Source organism: Gossypium raimondii, chromosome 8, assembly GCF_025698545.1.
Source record: "Gossypium raimondii isolate GPD5lz chromosome 8, ASM2569854v1, whole genome shotgun sequence".
Lineage (NCBI taxonomy): Eukaryota > Viridiplantae > Streptophyta > Magnoliopsida > Malvales > Malvaceae > Gossypium > Gossypium raimondii.
The window spans coordinates 21,482,756-21,498,360 of NC_068572.1; the positions used below are offsets into that span (position 1 = coordinate 21,482,756).

At 33.7% G+C, this 15,605-nt stretch overlaps 2 protein-coding genes across 2 annotated transcripts; one reads left to right on the forward strand and one right to left on the reverse strand.

Annotated features, from left to right (window-relative positions):
- Positions 1-10,715: 10,715 nt before the first annotated feature.
- LOC128042847 (protein MAIN-LIKE 1-like) lies at positions 10,716-12,906 on the reverse strand. Its single transcript, XM_052634101.1, has 4 exons — positions 12,761-12,906; positions 11,958-12,669; positions 11,796-11,880; positions 10,716-11,686 (listed from the first exon to the last, which is right to left on the reverse strand). Exons 2-4 carry the CDS (start codon positions 12,089-12,091, stop codon positions 11,441-11,443), a joined length of 465 nt encoding a protein of 154 aa, XP_052490061.1. The 5' UTR covers positions 12,092-12,669; positions 12,761-12,906; the 3' UTR covers positions 10,716-11,440.
- Positions 12,907-13,519: 613 nt separating this feature from the next.
- LOC105791004 (cinnamoyl-CoA reductase-like SNL6) lies at positions 13,520-15,402 on the forward strand. Its single transcript, XM_012618854.2, has 6 exons — positions 13,520-13,714; positions 13,827-13,987; positions 14,062-14,250; positions 14,365-14,518; positions 14,601-14,793; positions 14,879-15,402. The coding sequence occupies exons 1-6, from the start codon at positions 13,597-13,599 to the stop codon at positions 14,958-14,960; spliced, it is 897 nt and encodes a 298-aa protein (XP_012474308.1). The 5' UTR covers positions 13,520-13,596; the 3' UTR covers positions 14,961-15,402.
- Positions 15,403-15,605: the final 203 nt, after the last annotated feature.

The following is a 15,605-nucleotide window of genomic DNA, read 5'->3' on the forward strand; positions in this document are numbered from 1 at the left end:
AATTATCTCATTCATAGTTATTGACTATATTTGAGAGCATTTACTCAAACATTTTGTGTGAATAATTTTCTTGTGGCTTTTCTTTCGATTTGAGCTCTTTTGTTTTTTGAGTTTGCTTCCACTTTATTTTGGTGTCTTAGATAATCTCCTTTGTGAATTCTCACTTTGAGAATAAGACTGATATAGGCAGATTTGAAAAAAAGGAATAACCTAAGGGGATGAGGTTTGCGAGACTAAAGTTCTAGCCCATGACACAAGAATAATCATAAATCTTAATGAAAATTAAAACTTAACTAATCAATTCTATATAAACAAAAAACAAAAAAAAAACATACAGCTCCACATAGAAAGCCCAACAATTAAACTCGAGAAGGGATTTATAAATTCATAAAGATGCGGATAGAGAATAATATAAATTGAACTTCTTAATAAAAATCAAATAAAAATTTTAAAACATTTGATTATACTTACTTAGGTAATTGTGGATGAGAAGTAGAGACTATGAGCATTCTTTGTAGTGAAGAGAAAGTGATTATCCTAAAGCAAATCTCAAGAGCCACCCACGATTTTTGAACCAAACAATTAAATTTCAATACTTAAAGTCCAACGAAATTTTGATGCAAACTAAGAACCTATTACTCTTGAATAAAATAGTTCTGATAACTTATTATAAAATAATGGAACGAAAGAATAAACCAAAGAAAAAAATCAGTAGAAAGATATAATATAATATAATATAAAGAAAATTGAGAGGACTTTTTATTTCTATTCTTATGTGTCCATACATGCTATGTACATGCCTCTATTTATTGACCTTCTAACATAATAGAATCCCTTAAATTACAACAAATAAATAGAGACACAATTACAATATAAAAACTTCATAATTTGATTAGAATTACTGCATTAAAGATTACTTTTAAGAATTACGGACCTCCAAAATAAAGTTTTATAACATAAACAAAATAATTCAAGCTAAATTCATTTATTAAAGCACGGTACTACGTGCCAAAGAAATTACGTTAAGAAAGTTAATTTAATTAAGCTATAAAATAAAACCATCAATACCATAAAATTTCAGCTATAATACTTATATTTCATCAAGCTATAAAACTACTTAACAATATATTCATTTCACAATTAAAACATAAAATAAAACCCAAAATGAAATTAACCTTAGTCGATAATCTTTTAACATTAAATTATTATAGAATCTTATTATATATGTTTTTTTTATACAATGCCTGGAACTACCTTTAGTCCCTCTCAAATCCTTAAATAAGAGGATAATACGTTTCAGTGCACTCAAACCCACATTTTCTTACACTGACAACAATATTAATATCAATCGAGCAAAAACTCAAAAGACTAATTTATAAAAATATTTAATCCAGTATTTATTTCAAAACTAAAACAGAAAACAAAACCGTTAATTTTAAATCCCATTTTTCGTATAAAACCCACCAAATTTCATCCTCAAAATCCCCCACCATATACATATATAACAAAGTTTCTTTATCCACACCACATTAATAGAGTATTTAATCACTATGGCCATCTTTGCATGCGAGTTAGCCATAATCTTAGCAGCAATAGTTGCCTACAATGACTTGGACGTTGCAGACACTCAGCCGTCATCTGCGGTTGCCGACGATACTGTACCTTGTCAATATGGGATGAGGCCCAACAATTGGAGGATCTCTACCAGCGATGCACGGTAATTCTAGGGGATGAGTGCGAGGATGAGATTTATGATCTCATATTTAGGAACGATTCTTTCGTAATAATAAGCCACAAATACATGGAGCTGATTGTGTCCAAGAATTGCTGTGGGAAGGTGGACAACATGGGGCGACGCTGTCATGACCACATGGTTAATATGATTGCACAAACAACCGGATTTTTCACTCATTTATCACCCACTTTGCCTAGGAGTTCCCAAGTTTGGGGGTTATGTTCCTTAAACGCCTCTTAATTTGCTGTTTTGGTATTTTTAGCAATGTATGATCATTCCTAAGTCCTTTCTTTAGAATAAAAGAATTGGAAATGTAGGTGTAAATTTTGAATCTCAAATTTATTGTAGGTCATCTCTCAAGGGTAGGATGGTTTTAATCAAATGGATTAAACTTCAGACTAAAGCATTGACGGGGGGTCAAATCTTGACATCCTTCTACCGATAACCCAATGTGTGTGTGTGTGTGTGTGTGTGTGGCACAGAAGCTCTGAAACCTGCCTTCTCGTACTTGTGGCTATTAACTTTTTCCTTTTTCTAATACATGAAATTAGCTTGCATTTGGAGTGAGAACTGTTTTTGGCACTGCTGTATAATGGAAAGCCACGAAGCAATTGATGTGGATTCAGTGAATTTTTCAAATCGAAAAAAAGGTATTATTCTAATCGCGGATTTTACAAGAACTTGGGATTTAAAAAGCTAAACATTAGTGTCTTTTGTATCTAAGCAACAAATATATTGAAGCAATTATTAATTTTTATGATTTAGTTACTAAATTTTTTACAATTAAATATTTTAGTCACTCTCCCATTTATTACAGTTAGATGAGTAACAGAAAGTTTATGTGGGTTTTCATTGGTTTAATAATAAATTTAGTTTTTAATATTTACATATTCTATCAAATTTATCCTAAATATACAAAAATCAAAAAAATTAGGCCCAATGTTTATAAAGTATGTCATTTTAGTTCAAATTCCAAATAATCCAATAAATTTCTCTCTCAACAATTACAAAATTTTTCAATTTAATTTTAATTCTAAAATTTCAAGAAAAGAAAAAAATATTTTAAAAAGAATTTTTAGCCCTTTAGCTCATGCTATAATTTTTGGGTGAGGAAAATCACAATCAAAGTAGGAAGTGTGTCGCCGAGAAACAAATCTATCGATATATATATTTATCTAAGGTAATTTCACCCATTTTAGTTTTTTTATACTTCAAGTTTTGTATACATTGGATTTTTTTATTTCACTCTTGATTTTTCCCTCTTAAAATTTCCATCAGATTCAAGTAATTTCTACTAATTTTTTTATTATGTAGCGAAATTTCATTTACGATTTAGTTCCTTTTGTGATTATTGTTTTAAAGTTTCTCACTCTTTTTTAATATTTTTTAAGTACAATCAGTTAACTGACATCTTTGAGGTGAAGGCAGTGTCACTGCCATAGATTTTTCATCGGTGGTGTTGTACCGCCCTAGATTCATTCCTTGGCTAGCTGGAGCCTATTTATGTTTGAATTAGGAAAAAATAAACACTTCATCTCGGGGGTTAATTTACAAAACTATTAAAGGTTTAGCTACTTTCCATGAATGTTTTTGAATGAGTGTTGATGTTAGTTGATAGATTATGAATCCTTGTTGAAAAATAAACAAGTTTTGTTAAGTGATTTTTGTTGAATTTTGGAAATAGGGATTAAATTGTTAAAAGTGTAAATTTATAGGTTTTATTGTGAAATAATGGTAAAAATGGGTTGTTTCAAGGTCCCTTGTATCTATGGTTAACATGGATTTAAGTTAAAATGGTTAGATTTTAAGTTATGAGCTTAAGGACTAAATTGTAAAAAGTTAAAATATTAAGGGTAAATTAGTAATTTTTCATAAATATGAACTATAGATTAAATTGAATTCTAGAAGTACTTAATTGATTGAAATTATCTATTTAGATCAAGATAAGCCACATACGGACTTAAATCGAGGAAAAGCTAAAGCTTTGGACTAACTCGACTTTACTTCTACGCCCTGATTACCAAGATAAGTCCGTGTGAACTACGATCATTTTAAATGTTATCCAAGTTAACTATTTATTATTATTTTTAAGTATAATTGAATTTGAATGTATATGTATCAATGCTATGATGAATTGATATATAATAAGTCTCGGTTGAACCTTAAGAATTCTTAGGATACAAATGACATGTCATTAGGGATTTCATGTTTCGGGTGCTGGTATTGAATGTCCTACCAATGGCTAATGTAAGGTCTTGCATTTGTTGTGGATTCTCCACAGCTAGTGTGAGCAGCATCATGTAGCTTACATTCCGACCCACAACTCGTGTGAGCATTGATGTAAAGGAAATGTTACGGTTATATATAAAGGCACACTATGTGTGAGTTTTCTCGAGTATCTGATGTAATTCTATATGGTTCAACGGGTAAGAAAAGGGAATGAATTGGTAAGTATGCAAATTTATTGAATCATGACTTTATGAAAGGATTTATGAACTAAATGATGTTTGTACACATGGAAATTTATATATCTTATGGTTTATTTTCATTTGTATCATGGACAAGTGTACTAACTTGTTAGTTGGTGATGATGTTTAGGCTTTTACTAAGCTTATGGCATTGGTAACGGTTTATACTTATTCTTTGAATTATTTTATTGAAATGGTAAGTTATGTTTTAGTTTATACTAGCTTATTAAGCACTTGTCGCTTACGTAGTTGTTTTCCTTTATTTTATAGATCATCGAAAGCTCAATTTGGTTGGAAGCTCATCAGAGATCTATCACACTATCCAGCAAATATTTCGGTAGTTTTTGAATATTTTGGCCAAGGTTAATAATGGCATGTATAGGTGATTTGTAATGGTATTTTGGTAAATGTGTTGATGGTGTTTTGGCATGTATAAGTTTTGAAAACAATGTTGGTTTGGCTCACTTTGATGCCTTACCAAGTTATGTCAAAGTGGTTTCTTTAATGTACTTGATAATATAGTTCTTTTGGTATGTTGATGTTGTCTTGAAAATGGTCTATTTTGACATGTTTTAGTACCTATTTGGATTAGACTTGTATGCATTAAAAGAGGCAATATTGACATGTTTAGGTAAGTGATGTTTGGATGCAATTGTGGTGTCTTTGAATGGCATATTGGTTAGGTGAATAAGGTTGTTTGAAATGGCATGGTTATGTGTATTTGAATGGTGCTTAAGTCCTTTGTAAGTGTGCACAAATGGTAGGGTGAGTTGTGCATGAAATGGTTGTGAAATGGCTTATTTTTAGGTAAAATTTTAGGCTCACACGGCCTGGGACACGGGCTGTCACACAGGCGTACGACGCACATGACCTGGCATACAAGCGTGTGACACGACTGTGTGATCCTACTCAACGAGTTGCACGGGTGAGGACACGGGTTGGGACACGATCGTGTGTCCCCTATTCAAAGTTACACGACCTGGGGCTATATCGCATGGCCTGGCCACACGGCTGTGTGACCCCTATTTTTCAAATTTTGCTATTTTTCTTAAACTTTCCATTTTGTTTCAAAATTAGTCCCGAATTGTTTCTAAGCTACTTTTAGGGCCTTGAGGACTCAATTTAGGGACAAAATGTATGTGTTTGAACAGATTATGATATGTTTAATTTATTTAAATATTATGATGTTAAATGTTTTTGATTGTACGGTAATAATCTGTAACCCTAATTCGACGACGGAGACAGATTAGGCGTATTATACATTAACTACAGAAACAAAAACGAAAATAGGTAAGCTTAAGAAGCTTAATAAGTCCATAGTTAATAATTCAAATCAACTTACCTCAATCCATAAATGAATACTAAAAGAGCATTAAATTTTCTAAACCTGACAATCATTTCCTAAATCACATAATGTCAGTACCAAAACTTTCAATTGAGCAATCATAAACCAAAATAGTTCAAATAAAAACAAATCATCCTTTGATAGTTAAATACATAACTTTGTCACCAATATCACATTTACTAAACGTGTGTTTCATACATATAACTATAAATTTTCCTTCGTTTCAGTATTGTTACAAGTAGCTTTTAAGAACATAATCATTAATTATTCAATTTCATCACTTAACATCTTCAAATAATTCATGAATTCAATATCAACTTACCTTAATCAAATAGATAATTAAGAGGATAAATTTCTAATTTCGATAATTGAATACAAAATCTCACAGCATTAGTATATAATCACATATAACCTAAGTGATACTTTTCAAAAGAACTAACCAAATTTTATCAATCATCATATCTAAAATTAATTCTCTACATTTATACACAAGCATTTCATAGTGCCTTTTACCATCTAGTAGCAATTTAAACGTTCAATAGAATTTAACAAGTAAATAGAGGCACAAATGTGTAATCAGAGGCACCGAACTGCAAATAGAGGCACCGAAGTACAATCCCGTGGAAGTACGCGTTCTAACCCTATTGGCATACCAGTCATATCCTAATCATTTACTACATTCAAATAGGCATTTAAATTGGCATTTAAACCCTAAACCCTAAACCACACACATTTCGGTCAAGTAATCTTCCTAGGGTTTTAATTACTGGCCATTCTAGATGTAAATAATCCTATCCAATTATCAAACATTCAAACAATGCAAAATAATATAGGAAAGGGATGAGAAATTCTCAAGAATCTAGTAAATCCAAGAGTTGCACTAGATGGAACGACCACATTAACCCATGAACGATGTTGATTATTCAATTGGATTGAAGTGTAAACAAAAATAAAAATAAAAGAGAATAATGCATAAAATAACTTCTATTAAAAACTGAAAAGTAATTAAACAAGAATTGAGAAAAATATGAAATCTAACCAAACTACAAGCTAAAACCCTAAAATGAACTCCCCAAACTGATAGCTTAATGTAGTATTTATAGTTTAAGTCTAACTAAAATACAAGCTAAAACCCTAAAACTAACTCCCCAAACGGATAGTTTAATGTAGTATTTATAGTCTAAGTGTATTATGACAATTTTAGGTTGACTAACTCTAAAATTACAAGCTAATATCAATTGTACGGGCGAAAACACCCTTTGCATAATTTTTGGTTCGTCGAGCCCAATGTTGTGACATTCAATAACCAATGTCGTGATTTTGTAGGAAGTTTGCTCAAATTTTTTTGTTTCTTTTACACCTTACCATTAATTTATGTTTCTTTGTAGGTAGTTTTCTCAATGTCACGACTTTGCTGCTATTTGGAGTCAACTTTTGTCTTTAGGCTACTGGCTTGAATGTCGTGATTTTGTGAAATGGATGTCATGACTTTGTAAGCCAATGTTGAGACTTTGTTATCTTGGTGTTGGGACTTTGAAGCCAGTAACTTGCCTTGTGGATGCAGGTTGGAAATTTAGCTAAGTGTTGAGCCCGTTTCCAATGTCATGACATCCATATTGAATGTTGCGACATTCAGGTCAGACCACTGACTCCTTGGCTTAGGTTGTTTCCTGCACACTCAATTAACTTGTTAATTTCGCCTTAGGCCCCAATTAGCCTAAAAGGTCATTAAACATTACAAGAAACTCAATTTATTCAATCGAAACTAAAATCTAAATACTTCTCAAAATGAATGCAAACAACATAAAAGTACTTGGATACAAGCTCCTTAAGTAGTGAGAAGAGCTTAATTTTCCATAAGAAATTATAGAAGATCAAATTTCTCGATACTTAAGTCTTTGCTTGGTCTTAAGCAAACGCATCAACACACAACATGCAACAATGACAACCCTTGAGCATATTGATAATAGACAATTAGTTCGAAACATTAATGCTAATAATGTCTTCTCTAACATGCAATTTCAATATGAAATGTAAAATACTCATAGCTACTAAGGTTGAACATTTCACTAAATTACAATATCAACGAGCTCAAAGATGATTAGGCATATCAGGGGCAAAGCTAGAATAATTTTTTAGGGGGCGGATGAAATTTTAATTTTGTATAGTCTATATCTTTATAATTTTTAAAGGATTAAATCAAATTTTTATAATTTTAGAGAGGCTAAAGTGCAACTTTACCTTTACTAATTTAAAATTTTTAAAAAATCTCAAATACCTAAATAGCAATTTTACATTTTAGAGGGGGCGGGGGCCAGCCCCCTAGATTCGCCATTGAGGCATATGACTCCATCAAAGCACACTACATATATATGACATTTATATTAGAAGAATGTAAACAAACATATCTCATGCAACTTATCATGACATTCATCCATGAATTAAATTGGTTAGGTCACATAGGACTTTTCGGCTTGTAATGTTTAGAGACTTAAGGTTGGTTCGAATTAATTCACACTTTGTATTCATATTAAATTTATTTGTACTATTATTAAATTAATTCAACTTTGAGTTACACTTGTATTAGTATGTTATTAATATAAGACTAGTATGTGTTGTTATAAATTAAATGCATTCACATTAGAAAAGTTTTATTCAACTAGTAACTAAAATATAAAAATAAAAGTTTAAATTTCACTATTATTTTCCTTGAGATTTTAATTATAGATTGGATTTTTTTAATATTTTAATTATTAAAATAATTAATATATTTTAGTTATATTTTGATTTTTGAATAATCTATGGTGTGATGAGTGAATTACCAACTCAGTAAAAATACATATATGATCTCAAACGTAATTGAAGATAATTATGTCATTTATTATAATAAAAATAACTATTCACTAAACTAATAAATAACTATCACAAACCATAATCATTCATGTATTTTTTTTATTTTTAAATTTTAATTTATCTTTCTTTTCAAATATTATATTTAATTAATAATATTATTTTTCATCCAAAGAATTTGAATTATATTAAGACTTAAGTCACAATTGCCCTTGAATTATACATTTTTTCTTACTTTGATATTTAATTTTTCTGTCTTATCGTAGTAATTTAACTATCATTTTGGTCCCATTTTATCTTAAAAATTATGACCGTTCAACAAAAACATATCATTTGTCTTATTTCTATTGGCAACTTTTTTTATTGAGGTAAATTGGATGAAAATGATACTTCATGTATTAAAGTGGGGTAAGAAGGTTTTAACTACCAAAGTTAAAAATAGATATAATTCAAGGTTAAATCATAATTTAAACTTTATATTAGTTATATAAATAAAATAAAATTTACACTTATATTGAGTCCTTGATTGAATTAGTGTTATGAATCAATCAAGCACTAAATATTTAATTTTATCATTTCGACTAAAATCTCATTTGATATTTATATAAAATTTAATAAATACATTTATTACCATTTTTCACCTTTCCGTAATATAGAATTATTTAGTTAAATCAAAAAATAAGGGCAAATTACACATAAAAGCCTTTTTTTCAATATTTACCGAAATGGGCCCGGTAAATAATTATTTACCGGAATGAACCCTTTTCCCCGAAAACGCGTCCACGTCAGCGCAATGTTAGGGTACGTGACAGAAAAACGCATCCCTGAGGAAGCGTTTTGCCTACGTGGACATAAAGCGCGCCCTTAAGGACGCGTTTTATGTACACGTAAGCAAAACGCTCCCTCAAGGACACGTTTTGCCTGCACTTTTAGGGTTTAGTGTTTTAGGGTTAAGAATTAAAGTATAAGAGATTATAGTTTAAGGTTTAGGGGTGTTCATGGGCTGGGCTGGGTCGGGCCAAAATATGGGCCTAAAATTTTGTCTAGGCCCGGCCCGGGAAAAAATTGATAAGCCCGAGCCTGGCCTGACCCATTTTTTAATGAACACCGAAAAAATTATTTTTAAAATAAAAAAATAAAAAAATAAGTATTTTTAAAATATTTTAAAATTAAAAAATAAAGAATATGTATTTATTTATTAAATATTGGGGTCGGGCCGGGCTCGGGCCAAAAAAGTGGTGCCCGAGGCCCGACCCGTTTTCTAAACGGACCTGGCTTTTTTACCCAAACCCATAATTCGGGCTTATATTATTACCCGAACCCTCCCCATATTTCAGGCAGGCCATCGGGCCGTGCCAAGCCGCCCGCCCCATGAACACCTCTAAGTTTAAGGTTTGTCAATTAAATTAATTATAAATTTTTTAAAATTGGATTAGTTTTCATGTTAATTATTTTTTAAGAAAAAATAAATTAAATTAGGGTTTAGGCCGTAGAGGTGTCCATGGGCCGGGCCGGGTTCGGGAGGGCGCAAAAAAAAGTTTTCAGCCCGCTTCCTAGGCTCGGGCTCGGCCCGGGCGGTAATATGGGCCTGAGATTTTGTCCGAGCTGGCAGGAAAAATCTGAGAACTGAGCCCGGGTTATTAAAATTATATTTTTATTAAAATTAAAACTAATTGTTATTAAAACTATATCAAATTATTTTTTTTGTACCAATCAAAACATTTTGTAAAATCTAACATTTTGTTAGTAAAATTATTAATTAATTGTATTAATTGTTAGTAAAATTATCAAATTATATCAAATTATTGTTAGTACCAGTCAAAACATTTTGTAAAATCTAACATTTTGTTAGTTAAATTATTAATTATTAATTGCATTAATTGTTAGTAAAATTATAAAATTATATCAGATTAGGGTTAGGGTTAGAGTTAGGGTTAGGGTTAGGGCTAAGGTTTTTGTTAGGGTTTTGGTGTTTTTAAGTTAAGGGTTTTTAAGTTAAGGGTTAGAGTTAGGGTTAGTGTTAGGGTTAGGGTTTTTAAGTTAAGGGTTAGGGTTAGGGCTAGGGTTTTTGTTAGGGTTTTGGTTTTTTAAGTTAAAGGTTAGGGTTAGGGGTTTTGTAAGGGTTTGTCAATTAAATTATAAATTTAATTATAAATTATAAATTTATAAATTTTTAATAAATTAGTTTAGGGTTTTTAAGTAATAACTCAAATAAATCTCTATTTTATTACATCAAATAATCTCTATTTTAAGTAATAATCAATCTACGTGTACTCTATAGAATTCAATTGCCACATGGCGGTAGTCATGATTATCTGTTGAATTCCTCCTTTGTCTAGCTTTCGGTGGGGGTTGTAGTTACTCTGGCGGGGATTCTGGTTCCTCCGGTAGGGTATCTAGTTGTCGGTGTTGGGACGATGAGCCACCTTGATATAATAGTGACTGTGGAGGTGTTTGCATCACTAACGGCGAAGCTGTTTGAAACCCATACGCTGATGGAGATTGGTAAAAAGAAGAGCTCCTCGACGTCCCCTCTTGCGATCCCTCGTGCGATGCTGGCCTATACATCGGCGGTCCACTCGGTGCAATGGAAAATGGAGATGAACCAGGCCATGGACTCCAACCTGCCATAGGACTGGGAAAAGAAAATATATAAGGGTTAGGATACATAAAAGGGCTAGGATACGTACCTGGCATCATCTGAAAAGGCTGTGTCATTGGTTGAACAGTTGGGTCGGGTGACTGTGTCGGTGCTCTCGTTGGGCCTGGTGATTGAATGGCCGCTGATGATGGGCCGGGTGAATGTTTGGGCCTCATTGATGGGCCTGCGTCGTCGTCCTTTTGTCTTGGATTTAAAGGCCCACGTCGTTCCTTTTGGACACGTAATTACCGCTGCCTCTCTTCTGTCGACAGTAAATATGGCTTGCCATGGATCCTAAACCATGGCATGTATTCCGGCACGCACGCTATCTCCGGAACGATGATCGGTTCCCGAGTAGGTATATAATCATACCGATCTTCCCACATTTGGATGTAGTAGGATCAGAATCTCGGCCAATCCGTATGCAATTGTCGTAGGTCGATTTTGTGCTGATCATCAAACACCTCAGGTGCCACGGGAATCGGTTGTCTACATCCAAATTGCCGTAACACTCTATCTGACTGGTGCATCTCCACGGTCACATAGTTGATCAACGTAACTTTCACGTGCCAAACGTTTGGATTTTGGAGGTACTCATACGAAATTACTGCTCGAATTGTCGAATCCTCGTATGGCGTCCATTGAAACTATATGAACATGATGGAAATATTAGTTATATACATAATACATAATACTAAATACTAAATACCAATCGACTAGCTCATGATGGAAATATCAATTTTATTTAATACTTACATGTGTTTCCGACTGTTGGTCTAATAGAAGCCGTATATCTTCAAGAGAGGTAGGTAATCGAGCATAACTTGTCGGATGGTTCCACCTAATTAAATAAATTTTTAGCATACTATTATTTTTAAAAATCTACGTAATAATTGTAAAATCTAATGTAAAGTTTACCTCGTTATGAGTGGGAATGTATATGGGTGGTCCACTCGAGGACGTAAAAATGGAAAGTGAAACCGTGCCCATGACTGCAGTAGTGACAGGCAACCTCCGATTTTCGCTTTACTCGGTCGCGTCGCCCTGCACATCTCCCGATATAATGTTGCCAACACGGCAGACCCCAACTCAATTCACCAGCTGCTCTAAAATCAATGAGTTTCAGCAGCCATCTTAGATGTACGAGGTTTCGTGATAAGTCCGACATCAGATAACCTCCAATTATCTAAAGAATGTATGCCTGAGCATATCGGATTCTTTCTACTTCGGTTGAATCATCATCCGGATCCAGGAATGTGTCTCGTAACCAGCCCATCTCGATCCAACCTCCGTTAATTTTCTCCGGAATAGCGCCCAAAAGCTCGTAGCACACCGCTCCCCAATCGCCAGATTGAACAGACCCGGTGACTGGGTACCTGTCCACCGGCAATCCCAATTGCAGATTGACATTTTCCAAAGTGATTGTGCACTCTTCACATGGAAGATGGAATGTGTGCGTCTCGGGTCTCCACCTCTCAAACAACGCACTGATAAGTTTCAGGTCCAACTTGCATCCCCGGCCTACCGTCGTCACGTGCCAAAAACTCGCTTCCCGCAGATAATTCTCTACCAACGGTGATGGAGGACCATGCATATTCCGGATATAGCATTCCAATATCCGATCTACAGACTTTTATAACAAATAATAAATTAATAATTATTTAAAAATGCATAAATAAAAAAATCTTAAATAATATTTAAAAAATAAATTTAACACTTACCATTTTCATTTGTTCGATGGATATGTGCTTCTTATCAAGATAAATCAATTCTCCGGCCATTGCTAAATTCGTACAAATTTTTACGATTTAAAAAAATTTTAAAAAAATTAAATTTTTTTAAAAAAAATTAAAAATAGGGATTTAAGAGAAATTTAAGAGGAAACTGAGAGCAAATTGAGATTAAATAAGGATTTGAGAAAATTTTGGAAGGAAATTGAGAGCAATTTGAGAGGAAATTGAGACGAAATTGAGAAAATAATTGAGAAATGATTAATTTGTGAAAAAAATAAGGGGTGGATGGTTTTTATAGTTTTTTTTTACCGTTGGGGGGCACCAACAGTCAAAAAAATGACCGTTGGCACTGTTCACGTGCGGGGGAAACGCATCCCTAGGACGCGCTGACGTGGCAACAAAACGCGTCCACGTCAGCGTGCATTCTGTCCACGTGGACAAAGCGCGCCCTTGAGGACGCGTTTTCCTATCACGTACCCTGACATCGCGCTGACGTGAACGCGTTTTCGGGGAAAATGGCCCATTCTGGTAAATAATCATTTACCGGACCCATTTCGATAAATATTGAAAAAAAAAAGGTTTTTAATTGTATTTTGCCCAAAAAATAAATGCAATAATGTTACTGTTAGTAGATGCCACGGAAAGTAGATGGGAACGTGTTGCAAAATTGTTCACCAACTCGTCCTCCTTTAAGTACTCATCTCACCTTCAAATTATCCTTTTAACTTCTATATAAGGAAGCTGATTACAACAAGAAACCAAATAAAGAAGAAATAAAAAGGCCAAAGAAACTACTTTGTGCAAAAGCTACAACAACAACCAAAATGGATCACGAAAAGCCAGCAGCTTGTGTTCTTGATGCATCTACCTATGTGGGGTTTTGGATTCTCAAAGGACTGTTGAATAGAGGTTACACAGTTCATGCAGCTATTCAGATAAAGGGTAACTGCTAACCCCCCCCCCCCCTTTTTCTTCTTCTTCTTTGTCTGTTATTGGTGATTTCTTTCTTTGAGTTTGTTTCTTTTTGTTTTGAAACTTGTTTTCTGATGTTAAGGATCAGAGACAGATATAGTGAAGAAAATTAAGGAAATGGAAAGAGTGGAGGAGAGATTATCAGTTTTTAGTGTGGATACTCTGGATTACCATAGCATTCTTGTTGCTTTGAAGGGTTGCTCTGCTTTGTTCTGTTGTTTAGACTGTCCAGATGGTTATGATGTAAGTCAAGACCAAATTCCCTTATTTTTCTTACCCTGGCTGGAATTTATTAACGTGGTTCATATGGGGGGCAGGATCTAATTGTGGATTTGGAAGTGAGGGGAGCAATCAATGTAGTTGAGGCCTGCGCACAAACAGATAGCATGCAGAAAATTGTATTCACTTCTTCCTTAACTGCAGCTATTTGGAGAGAAAACATTTGTTCACAGACAGATGTAGATGAGAGGTGTTGGAGTGATCAAGATTTCTGCCGCAAAATGAAGGTTAGCAAAATGAAACCCTTGAAATTTGAACCCATATTTTTCCCAGCTCCTATTGAGTAGCCAAATAATTGCATACATCTTACATAATTATTATGTATCTACTGTGATGTGCAGTTGTGGTATGCCCTTGCTAAAACACTCTCCGAGCAGGCTGCCTGGGCTCTTGCTATGGATCGAATGCTTAACATGGTTTCTGTGAATGCTGGACTAGTTGTTGGCCCTGCTGTTGCACAGCAAAATCCTTGTTCAACCATGTCCTATCTTAAAGGTATAAAATATGCAAATAAGCTAAGAACTCCGTCTGAAACAATACCATGTCTGCAATTATGTTTTATTTCAATCTGAAACAGGAGCTGCTGAAATGTTTGAAAACGGAGTTCTAGCTGTTGTGGATGTGAAGTTTTTAGCTGACGTTCATATTCGAGCTTTCGAAGATTCATCTACCATCGGACGATACTTTTGCTTCAATCAAATAGTGCATACTGAGGAAGAAGCTGTTAAACTTGTAGAAACCCTGAGCCCTTTGTTATCTTCACAGCCCAAGTGAGTCTATTGTAACTCTGTTATTGTCATTAAAAAGAAAATAAAAATGGTGACGTCCTCAATTTATCATGCCTCTTAAATGCAGATATGAATGCCAAGGGAGCGAGGCCTATGCTGAGAGGTTGAGAACCAAGAAATTGAACAAACTGGTTGAAGGCACTGCATAATTGTGAAACTTGATTTTACCTTTTTTCCTATCGATTATAGCTTCTTAACTTTATCAGATGATGTATATATATATATATATATATATATATGTGTTCTCATTGGGAAAGATGTGCTGATTTTCTCATCAGCATTTTTAGTGAATTGGTTGAACGGTAAGGAACTCATTGGTATAAGCAGAACTTAAAACCCTTCTTTTAGCACTCAAAAAATTGCTTTCCTTCACACAAAGGGGGAAGATCCCAATGTTAGTTCAATATTTTTGGCCTTAATTTTTCATAGGAGTTTTCCTGTGGCAGAGGATGACATAAGCATTTAAGTCAAAATGGACAAAGTCAAATTGCAATGTCCAATGGAGGTGTAGTCTTTCCTACGACAAAGGATGACACAAGGATTAAAGTCCAATTCCACAAATTCATGAATATATATGAGATATTTGAAATAGAGCTTGATTGCATGAATGCAACAGTCATCGACGGCTGAGTGGGTGAAAGGCCACATTCCAATTCGTGAAAGCAATTATGACAATGATTAGTTTCTTTTCTTGTTCATAATATCAGGCTTTTAAGACAAACATAACAAAAACTTATAAGCTTAACTGCTCCATGAATAGGATCCATGGATCAAGTTCCATACTCATCTCTACA

What these genes read in the sequence shown, in the direction of transcription:
- LOC128042847 (XM_052634101.1), bottom strand. Translation starts at nt 12,091, where the DNA reads ATGTGCAGGGCGACGCGACCGAGTAAAGCGAAAATCGGAGGTTGCCTG. An exon ending in ACATTCCCACTCATAACGAG is followed by an intron (nt 11,881 to 11,957) that starts GTAAACTTTACA and finishes TTATTTAATTAG; the next exon opens with GTGGAACCATCCGACAAGTT. An exon ending in ACCAACAGTCGGAAACACAT is followed by an intron (nt 11,687 to 11,795) that starts GTAAGTATTAAA and finishes ATGTTCATATAG; the next exon opens with TTTCAATGGACGCCATACGA.
- LOC105791004 (XM_012618854.2), top strand. Translation starts at nt 13,597, where the DNA reads ATGGATCACGAAAAGCCAGCAGCTTGTGTTCTTGATGCATCTACCTAT. An exon ending in AACCATGTCCTATCTTAAAG is followed by an intron (nt 14,519 to 14,600) that starts GTATAAAATATG and finishes AATCTGAAACAG; the next exon opens with GAGCTGCTGAAATGTTTGAA. An exon ending in TTGTTATCTTCACAGCCCAA is followed by an intron (nt 14,794 to 14,878) that starts GTGAGTCTATTG and finishes TCTTAAATGCAG; the next exon opens with ATATGAATGCCAAGGGAGCG.